The sequence below is a fragment of the Eurytemora carolleeae genome, unplaced genomic scaffold, assembly GCF_000591075.1.
Source record: "Eurytemora carolleeae unplaced genomic scaffold, Eaff_2.0 scaffold18, whole genome shotgun sequence".
NCBI classification, from domain to species: domain Eukaryota; kingdom Metazoa; phylum Arthropoda; class Copepoda; order Calanoida; family Temoridae; genus Eurytemora; species Eurytemora carolleeae.
In genome coordinates this window covers 672,465-683,469 of record NW_019396537.1, presented here as the reverse complement: position 1 = coordinate 683,469, position 11,005 = coordinate 672,465, and the positions used below count along the sequence as shown (strand labels likewise).

The following is an 11,005-nucleotide window of genomic DNA, read 5'->3' as shown; positions in this document are numbered from 1 at the left end:
AACTCTAGGTTATGATTCTAGTTTACCTGGAACAGACGGGTCAACTCTAGGTCATGATTCTAGTTTACCTGGAACAGATCGTATTTAGCTCCAAGTATAACTACAGGAACAGGGAACTTGAGAATACTCTCCTTATCTGATACAAAATTACTTTTCACAACTTAAGACACAATATTTAAGACTTTCATATGGAAAGGGGGGGGGGCTTCTAAAAAAATAGATTTGATTCTTAATTTCATATTTCTGATTAAATGTCAGTTAAACCTACGAAAAATGAGAAATAAATGAAGAGTTTTAGATTCTCTGTTTCATGTTAACAGTGAAGACACTTTTAGTCCTGGGTTTTTTTAAAACACTTTGAATCTTAAACATTAAGGATATTTTAAGGAAACAAGAAAAGTGTCTTATATATTCAGTGTTATAAAACTAAATAAAATCCTATTTAAGGAAACAAGAAAAGTGTCTTATATATTCAGTGTTATAAAACGAAATAAAATCCTATTTGTAAGCTTTTAAGTAATGCCCCATTCTTACACTCTTTTCATAAATTTTCAATACTTTTGTTTTCTAATTTAACTGTTTAGGATGCATTACATACATTGATTTATCTAATATAAAGAGTATCGTTTTTAGCCTTTGTAACATTTCGTTCTGAAATCTTTCCTGGATGCTCTTCATAGTCCACCTGTTCTTTTTTCATTTTTATTTCAGTTTTTAATATTCTAGCTTGTTCAGTCCGCAGCGCTGCGTCTATGTATTCCTAGGTATGGAAAACTGTTTAACTATAGTATGGTTTATAAACAACAATAAATTTCTTGTGTGTTTACAAGGGGGGGGCGGGGGATATGCCAATATTACTTGTCACGCTTTTACAAATTCATGAACAAATACTTCATAAAAACTACCCAGCTTCTTCTCTTTTGAATAATGTCTAGATTACCTTAATGGAGAAAATGAGAGATGTTACTGTATTCCAGATTCTAATAATAATATTCTTTTTAATGCAGGGTGTCCCACGAAACATGACAGTTGGTAAATAGTTTTAAATATCGTCTTCCATACACTGTATTATGATAGTAAAGGCTTTATGCAGTTTATTTCGTTTAAAAAATCTTTAGCTGAAATATATTTTACTTTGAAGTTAATTTTATGATAACATGACTCCTATATAATTTTTATTATTGTCTTTGGTATTAAACAATTAAACAAATTATGGAAGAAGACATTCTAAACTATTTACCAACTGTCATGTTTCATGTTTCAACAGTTGGAATTAAAAAAAAGATCTTTAAAAAAATACTATTTAAAAAAATCAAATTTTTCAGCCTTTGTTACCCCTAGGGTACCCATGGGTTCCCTCAAAAATGTCAGCCAATTCGGTACAGCCGTTTGGCCCGCAATAGCTACCATATATACAAACAAATATATATGAGCGAAGAGCTAGTTATTATATGTACAGGTAGAGCTGAGCGTCGTTTTGGGAGAACGATCGCTCTTTCACAAGAACGATCTCATCGTTCCGAAAAAAATAACGGAACGCAAAGAACCCGTTCTTAAAAATATTGGAACAAAACCGAGAAGAACAGAACGGATATTCGCTTTAAAAAACGTCTGAAATCAGGAACGCGTTCTTATTATCAAAAACACGCTCTAAGTCAGGAATGCATTTTAAATTAGGATAGTGTTCATAAATCATCTAAAAATAACCAAATGTTCATTTAAACTACCAAATATGAAAAAATAATAATGAAAAAATGTAAAATAATATCTTGATATACTTCATTTTATTTCGTATTTGGTAAAAAAGGGTGTCCCACGAAACATGACAGTAGCAAGACAACTTGAAGGTCGTCTTGGGTATTCAAAATAATTAAGAAGACAACCGGAAACTCTTCAAACATGACGAATCCAAGTTTAAATCAAGTTTTGTGCAATAAATATAGAATTTTAATGATGTATTTGATGATTTGGCAAAAAAACAAGTTTACAGTTCTAGGAAACCATAAATATAAAGAAACAGATAGTATAAATTCACTACAGTCGTCTCTAAAGGCTCATCCTTTGTGGGTAACCCTGTATATGTTAGCTATGGCTAGCCTAGCAGCTTGACCGAATTGGCTGAATTTTTTGTGGGAACCCATGGGTACCCTTGGGCTAACAAATTTGATTTTTTTCCCATAATACAAAATTTTTTAATTAAGTGTTGCAAAATTCTACGGGAAACTCTGGGCCCTTAGTATATTATATTATAAAGATATAAAACGTCAGTATCAATGTATATTTGAACTTAATTGGAATTTATTGCTTAATTAAANGATGAAGGATGAAGGATGAAGGATGAAGGATGAAGAATGAAGGATGAAGGATGAAGGATGAAGGATGAATGATGAAGGATAAAGTATGAAGTATAAAGTATGAAATATGAATGATAAAGTATGAAGTATGAAGGATGAATGGAATGAAGGGAATGAAGGGAGAGAGGCAATGAAGGCAATGAAGGTAGAGAAGAGAATGAAGGCTACCTGCAGGAGATAAAGGTGTTTCAAGTAGGTTTGTATGTAAAGTACCTCCTCCTAATTCCCAGATATGGCAAACATCCTAAATCAAAATCCTTCAAAATAAGATTTTTAAAGAAACAACTTTTACTGAATCTGAGCCTAGCTGAAACTCGATTCTTTGCATGTGTTTACTCTAGAATTTTTTCTTTCAAAGCTCAGCTCTTAGGCAATAAATCTTCTTCCTAAAATTATTGTAACAGGGTGGCCCAATAAACATTGGAATTTAGAAACGATTTTGATATCGTCTTTGTAAATGATCTTTTGATTTAGTTAGGTGATGCACTACTAGGAAAGGGCTGTCTGATATAGCTAAGAGCATGTTAAGAGTTTGTTTGTTTATGTTTTTTGCATACTGTAATTGTACTTAATAAAATTAGAAATTCGAGTATACAAACACAGTACAGAGCTGCTCCTCTTTACTGTTTATCTTGCAGAAATTTTACAGAACCAAAGAGAATAGAATATATATTAGAGTGGAATTTAGAAAATCCCTCGGTATGAATTTTGTCAATCCCTTTCAGCCTAAAAGGGAGTTCAAAGTGTACAAATCTTGTAAATGTTCACAAATTATATGCAGTAGAGTGCATTAATACAGTATGTTCCCTAGACTATCCATTTCAATTTCGAATTTTTTACAGCTGTTAAATAAACTTTATAATAAATTAGGTGAATAAAAAACATCATTTGATTTATAGTTATAATAGAAAATCGTCCCTAGTAAAGTGAAAGGCATAGAGTCTATGTGAAATGATCATTGGTTAATTACGAACCCAGCCTATTTCATAATTTGGTTTTCTTGTAATATTAATTTTAGATTTTCTATAAAATTATGTTCCAGGGCCCAAAAGGTTATATAGCGCAAATATGTGAAGTACACCTGCAGTATGGAAATAATACAACAAAATGGCCGTTTTACACTTTTTTCTAGTAAATTCCCCTCTAATATATATTCTATTTTCTTTGTACAGAACATCTTACAACATTTAACAGAAAAACAAAACAGATTTTTACCGTTTACATGAAATATAATCTAGCAGATGTACATAACTTAATTTTAACCATTAAAATTAGGTAAAAGTCACAACGCTGATTCTTTACAATAAAGACGATTTCGAATTCGTCTATTAATTGACATGTTCTATTGGGACACCCTGTAACGCACGAGAAATCTAATTTGAATTACCTTAATCAGGTTCTGGTTTGTTTTCCTTCCAAAAGTGTACTCTAAGGCTAATGTTTGTTTTGCAGATTCATCGCGTTCAAGAAATCTATGAATCAATGTCGTCTTCCCAACTCCTTTGCTGCCTAAAAATCCATTTAGAAAGATGGGCTTATAACGAATTAAAAATACAACAATTTTCGTAATTGCAACGAGTTTATATACAACCCCAATAAGATTATTTATATATGTATATACTCTTATCCTATAAACGTCAAAAGGGTAGGGCTGGGCAAAGTTACGCTAAAGAAACGGATTTTCCGTTTTTGATGAAAAAACATTTACGGTTGAAAACGAAACGTTTTTTAAAATGGTGAAATTCGATTTTTTCTGCTTAAAATTGTATGAAACTTGTAAAAAATATTTTTACGTGTTTTGATGTTTTTAAATGTTGTCTTTTGTGTTTAGATCTTTCAATTCTGAAAATAGATATCGTAACCTTCGAATTTTGATTTAAAAAATTTGGAGTTTGGCCGTTACCGATTTTTTACGGTGCTTTATGCCCAATACTAAAATAGACCCAACTGGAGCCATAAACGATTGTCGAAAATTTTCCATTAACGTTGTTAATAAAATTGAGATCGCTAAATAACGGTAATTTAAAAAAAAACAGTAAATGCAGTTAACGAAACGAACGTTCCGTTCTTACCTTTAAAATTAACGACTACCTGAAATTTCTCTCTTTCAACGGATGTAACTAACCGTTAGCGAAACGGCTAGAAAAAGTTGGAACTTGCCCAGCCCTACAATAGGGTTGAACCAATTGTGCCCAAATTTTGTTACTGTTTAAAATATTTTTGTACAAAGAGACAATGCTCACATTTTACAATTTGTGTTTGTTGGTATAAAAAGGTCTTTCATTGATCGAATTCAGTATTAGCTGGAAAGTATCTTTTCAATTCATCTTTTATTTGCAGAATAATGGCACAACACAACATATTTTATAATGGATGACAAGGTAATTATTTACAAATCCAACGTTCTTCTTTACATCCAAAAATCAAATCTCAATCGCTAAATAATGCATAATTTTAAAATAAAAAATATGAGAAAATTAACACTAGCGTTTTGCTTATAAATTCGTGTACTGATTTTCGTGATTTTACTGAGCGATCAGTGTTTTAAGTCGAATAATGATTCAATTTAAAGAATTTGTTTTTCTCTTTGAATTTTGATTTTAAAAATTGATAATAAAAGTATGGAATAGGCAGAAGATTATTAGACTTAAGTAATGTATTTAAAAATTCCAGTTAGGGAGGGGGTGCAGGGACGCCATGAGCCCTCCCAAATTGTCTCCAAGACTCTGGATTAACAGATGAGTAATTAGAATGACCTGGCCCTATCCCTAGATATTACAGAAGTAATGCATAAAAATTTGTACAAAAATTTATAATATTATAACAGTAATGCTTTTTGGATATTCAAGAAAACACTGCATAACTATTTAAAGATTAATGATTTTCTTTAAAAAATGTTATTTATTGCTTCAATAATATATATTCTAACATTTACCAGAGAGGCACCAGATCATGGTGGCCCTGCACCCCCTCCCTCCCTCCCCCTTTATTACCTGCAAATACTATTGTGGTTTCCTTCTGGTTTCCCTTGTTTCCTCTCTGGTTCCTTTCATTATTCAGCGCTACAGCCCTTTCCCAGATACCCATTTCAACTCCCATTTTTCTCTATAGAATAGAAAACTTAAAAGGTGACTATACATTAGTCCCAAACTCGATACTCCCTTTTATCTTTGCAACTTGATAACGTAAACCTTTCACTTTTAGATCTAACGGAATATTTTTAAATATTTAAAATCTGAGAGATCAGGTTTCAAGGATGTAGGGATATATCTTAATTTCATTAAAATACAGAGCGTCCCAAATCATGTAAGTTTATCTATTTCCGAACTGTTCTTGTATATTTTGGATTTACGGTTTAATATTAGTCTGTTACAATCTGAACTAACTCTAGCTAATCTTTAAAAAATAATAAATTTCCTGGAAGAATCTTAAAAACAGTGCTTTGGATCCATTAAATGTTGATGTGGATGCGGATCCAGGTGTGCAGATTTACTGATTTTTCAAATTGTTTTTTTTTTTACTTTTTTTACTTATTTTTATGCAAGAACTTGATATACCATTCGTAGGGTATTTTTGATAATTCCTCTTTTTTCATCAGTTCAGATTTGAATTTTGAGAGAAAAAGACATTTTTTTGCAGTTTTTGGTTGATATTTTGCCCTTGAATCAGATTCAATGGATACACAAATTTTTGCGGATCCTAAGCACTGCTAAAAAAATCAAACAATTTCTAGTTTTGCTGATCAAGGACTTTGTATTTCTCTGAAGTTACTATTTATGAGAAAACAGTAAAAGTTGGTCAAGATTAATTTGATGGTTCTTGTCCTCACAAGCAGCCGCTATTATATTTATAATATATATATATATTTGCATTTATACAGGGTGTCTCAAAAAAACGGTGAATAAGGGCCTACCAAATTTACTCACTCAGTTTGGAAGTTTTAGGAGTCTTATAAAATTGAATCGGAAATTGTAAGGAGATTAAAAAATGGTCTCAATCTTGAAATCCTATTACGAATAAGTTTGTAGACCCTTTTTGAGACGCCCTGTACATCGTGTTAGCTATAGCTGGCTAAACGGTTGGACCAAATTGGTTGAATTATTTCATTAGGAAACCCTGGGCCATGGGTAACCCGGGGGTAACATAGGCTATACTAAATTCAAAATTTGTTTTTAATCGATTTTTTCTTCTCAAAATTCGATGGGCACTTCAGCTAGTTATGCACATTACTGTTAAATATTAAGAATGGAAGAAATATTATGGAGACTAGTAGCGGACTCAACAGCTGATAAGAAAGCTGCGGATTTGATCTGCCAGCTGTCAACAAGTAAATGCGTTTCTGCCGCGCATTTTTCCCTCTCAAAATGTGGATGCTTAACAATTACAACATTATGGAGATCAGTTTTTAACTCTGATCTATTCAATAATTCCATAAGAGATACTCTCAGAGTTCCAGGCTCTATAATATTATCCATAAAACTCTCGGACGCCTCTGCCTCTTGATGAATAAGACCACACGCACATGAGAGAGAACTTGCGGATTTCCACAAATGCCCGAATTTTACATCAACATAGATCTAAAAATTAAATTTAAAAAAGTATTATTTTTATTTTTATTATTTTTATCATAATCATTTTTATTTAATTGAATAAATCATGCATGAATATGAGACTTTAAATGTGATATTTTTTTAACTAATACTTCTATAGCCACAAAGTTTAAAAAAAAAATGATTTTGATTTTTTCTAAAATTAAACCCAAAATTTTAACCTTGGAATTTCACATTTCACAAAAAATTTGACAAGAACCACCGTGATTTAATTGATCTTTGTGTTTAGGGGGGGGGGGGGGTTTCTCCGATGAAATGGTGGGTTGAAATGTGGACTCCAATGAGATCAACGCGGTCTTGCTGACTTTATAATGTAATAAAAAAAAGTGTTTATATTGATAAAAAAAATGTAAAATAGTGAACTTAAAAAGAGGGATATTTTAATAAACTTCCTCAAAAACTAAAAAGTATGAAAAAAGGTGAAAACAAATGTTGGGCGTGTTCTCGCATCCATATCAATACCTCATAAGTCTGCTGAGTTTGAAAATGTGCCGCCATATTAAAGAATATTTTTGCCAGCTGGTTCCTCTGCTCTCCATCCTGTAAACCCTATTATATAGTTTAAACATAATCTTATAATCGTTAGTTCATATACTTAAACTTTACAGGGAATGTGGGCGTTATTTCAATTGAATATCACAAGATATCCATAATTTTCTCTTATAGAATTTAATATTTTGAAATTATGGTTAGTGTACTTCTCCTCTATTGCTCTGCATTGCATCAATTATTTGAAAAGATTTGATTATCGTAATTTTAAAGTTATAACTTTACTAATATATGCAGATGTGGTGCTTAAAGGGAGTGACTGGCAATGTATGGTAGTTGGCCGGTCACTCCCTTTAACCAATATATGAACTTACATATTCTTGAGCCATATTTACACGTTTGTCATGACAATCTTAAGTCATTAGAAGATTAACAAAAGAAATCAAAACCTTTTCTAATAATTTTCCAGATCAATTATCATTACTCATTTTATCTTTACCTTTGGGTTGAGTAGAGAGAGAGCAATTCTAGTTTCTAAACATCCTCCTCCTGGTACAAACAGGGGAACAGTCTACAAAGTTTAACCTTTTTAACATTGTAAATTTTAATAATGTATTACTACTACCTTCTGTGAAACTAGGAACTGTATTAGAAACTGTATTATTACTACCTCTTGTGTAACTAGGAACTGCATATTACCTCCTGTGTTACTTGGAGCTGTATTTTACTATCTGTTGAACTAGAAACTGTATTATTACTACCTCTTGTGTAACTAGAAAGTGCAAAAATAGTGCTACTTCCTGTGTAACAAGGAACTGTATTATTACTACCTGTGAAACTAAGGACTGTATTATTACCTGTGTAACTAAGAACTGTATTATTATCTGTGTGTGTAACAATGGACTGTATTATTACCTGTGTAACTAAGGACTGTATATTTAATTACCTGTGTAACAAGGAACTGTATTATTACTACCTGTGTAACTAAGGACTTTATATTTAATTACCTGTGTAACTAAGAACTGTATTATTATCTGTGTGTGTAACACTGGACTGTATTATTACCCGTTTAACTAAGGACTGTATTATAACCTGTGTAAATAAGGACTGTATTATTACCTGTGTAACTAAGGACTCTATTATTATCTGTGTGTGTAACTAAGCACTGTATTATTACCTGTGTAACTAAGGACTGTATTATTATCTGTGTAACAATGGACTGTATTATTACCTGTGTAACTAAGGACTGTATTATTACCTGTGTAACTAAGGACTGTATTATTATCTGTGTGTGTAACAAAGGACTGTATTATTACCTGTGTAACTAAGGACTGTAACGCCTGTATGGATTTTTGAACCTGGAGTTTAAGTTCTAATCTATTTTGTTCAGTAAGAGTTCCAAATACATCAAGGTTTATCTAAAACAGAGTTAAAAGAAGACTTATTTTGGGAGTTGAGTAACCAGAAAGCGCCTGGTCTTGATATTTTCAAAATGTGGTCTACCATTTTTGCATCTTCAAAACTGACGAAGATATTACGAAATTTGTACAAGTTTCAATTTATTTAATAAATCAAAATTTTCTTATCTTTGTCAATTTTTAAGTTAAAAGAAAAGTAGAACCCTTTGTAAAAAGCTCGTCAAGCGTACAGCCTCGTTTTTTTTACATTCTTTGTCATGCATAAGATATCAGAAATCAAATACGACTTTCAAGTCGTCTCTCGATTCCCATGTTTATTGGGACACCCTGTACTTTATTCCACCGCCTCCCAACCTGGACTAACCAGTAACCAGGATAAGATGTATTCGGTTTCGTCTGTATGTTTTCAGTCCCGTTTGTATTTTTGTATACAAAAGGATTTACGTCTTTGCCACAGACTTAAATTTTGTAATCCCTATATCTTTACATCCTGATTGTGTAAATCTTAGATATTTCAAACTTGGAATTTTTTATCTAATAGAATTCATAGTTTGAAATATTTAAGGTCTAAGCCATTAAATTGCTAAGATATAGGAATTTGAAAACAGAGTTTGTGACAAAGACTCAATTCCTTTTTTGTCTAAATTTAATTCTACACCTATTGTAGATTATTTTTGCTTTAGGATGATTGATCTGCTGCCATTTCTAATGCTTTGAAGTAAAATTGCATCTATAAGAGAGCTCCTATAGATACGATTTTACTTCAAACCATTAGAAATTGCTCTATGAGGTCACAAAGCATTATATTACATATCATGAAACTATGAAACATGATGGATGATAGACGAACAACAATAGAAAGTAGAGATTTAGAAAAACAGAAATCTCAAAAACTTGCAGCTAATATTATCTAATTTATAGAATTTTGTTAAAATTAAAATTTAAAAAAAATATGTCAAAAAAGAAATTGACTTTATCAACTTGACTCGGATTGATTTCAATAAATTATCATTTATCTGTAAAACACTTTTCTTCTTGAGAAGATGAGGGGAAGGGAAAACAAAGTTTTTTTTTTATTATAAGGAAAATAAAATTTTCTTCATTCTCCTTTCAGCATTTCTTCCTTTTTACACTTGATCAATTATTTTTAAAAATATTCAAAACTGACCTGGCCACACCTAAAATATAACAACATTTTAATAATAATAATAAAAATAATAATAATAATAATGAAAATTATAACAATAATAATAATAATGATAATAAAAATAATANTAGGGAGTAGATGTATAAAAATAAAGGGATTGTAGGGAGTAGATGTATAAAAATAAAGGGATTGTAGGGCGTAGATGTATAAAAATAAAGGGATTGTAGGGCGTAGATGTAGAAAAATAAAGGGATTGTAGGGAGTAGATGTAGAAAAATAATTATATCTCCTTCAATCAATTGACGAGACAAATGTTTAAAAGGAACTGACATTAAACTTAAATAATGGATGGACCCTTCTAGAAAAGTATTTTTCAACAGGCGACAGGTCTGCTGTTGTACACAAGTAGTACGTGCTTTTTCTATTGAAAAATAATTACCTGGCATGTACAGAAGTTTGTACAATTCCTCCAGCCACCTGCTCAAGCCTGCAGTACAATTAGAATAAAAGTTTTTATCAATTTCTTTTTAAAAACCGATGAATACTTTCATGAAGATCAGTCTCACTAATCTGCCAAGAAAGGGGAGGATTAATTTCATGTACTATCCCGTTTTGCCGTCTCTAGTGTAAATGTATTGTTTAGTGTACACTGTACTGTATAGAATTACTGTATACTGTACAGCAATTGTATACTGCACACTGTACAGTTATAGTATACTGTACGCAGTACAGTAATTATGTACTTTATACTGTAATTGTATAATGTACACTGTACAGTAATTGTATACTGTACACTGTACAGTAAGTGTATACTGTACTATGTACGCAGTACAGTAATTGTATACTGTTCACTGTACAGTAATTCTATAGGGGGATATACAGTCTAGATACATTTAAGTTGGTTTTTTGTCAAATAAACCGAAGTATTTTAAGAATATTTATATTTATATATAATTAATATATAATTACATATTTACATTTTTATAT

The 11,005-nt window shown here is 31.3% G+C and overlaps 1 protein-coding gene and 1 long non-coding RNA gene across 2 annotated transcripts in view; both read right to left on the bottom strand.

Annotated features, from left to right (window-relative positions):
* Nucleotides 1–698: 698 nt before the first annotated feature.
* LOC111705100 (uncharacterized) lies at nucleotides 699–1,018 on the bottom strand. Its single transcript, XR_002765947.1, has 2 exons — nucleotides 941–1,018; nucleotides 699–760 (listed from the first exon to the last, which is right to left on the bottom strand). It is a non-coding gene; the product is annotated as an uncharacterized LOC111705100 (long non-coding RNA).
* A 4,797-nt stretch (nucleotides 1,019–5,815) lies between these two features.
* LOC111705057 (uncharacterized) overlaps nucleotides 5,816–11,005 on the bottom strand; it is a 10,162-nt gene continuing 4,972 nt past the window's right edge. Inside the window, exons 7-13 of the mRNA XM_023477485.1 lie at nucleotides 10,458–10,505; nucleotides 10,040–10,049; nucleotides 8,770–8,871; nucleotides 8,369–8,383; nucleotides 7,953–8,024; nucleotides 7,427–7,513; nucleotides 5,816–6,931 (exon numbers count right to left, since the gene is read on the bottom strand). Coding sequence (XP_023333253.1) covers nucleotides 6,587–6,931; nucleotides 7,427–7,513; nucleotides 7,953–8,024; nucleotides 8,369–8,383; nucleotides 8,770–8,871; nucleotides 10,040–10,049; nucleotides 10,458–10,505 — 679 coding nt within the window. The 3' untranslated portion in view covers nucleotides 5,816–6,586. The remainder of the gene's footprint in view (nucleotides 6,932–7,426; nucleotides 7,514–7,952; nucleotides 8,025–8,368; nucleotides 8,384–8,769; nucleotides 8,872–10,039; nucleotides 10,050–10,457; nucleotides 10,506–11,005) is intronic.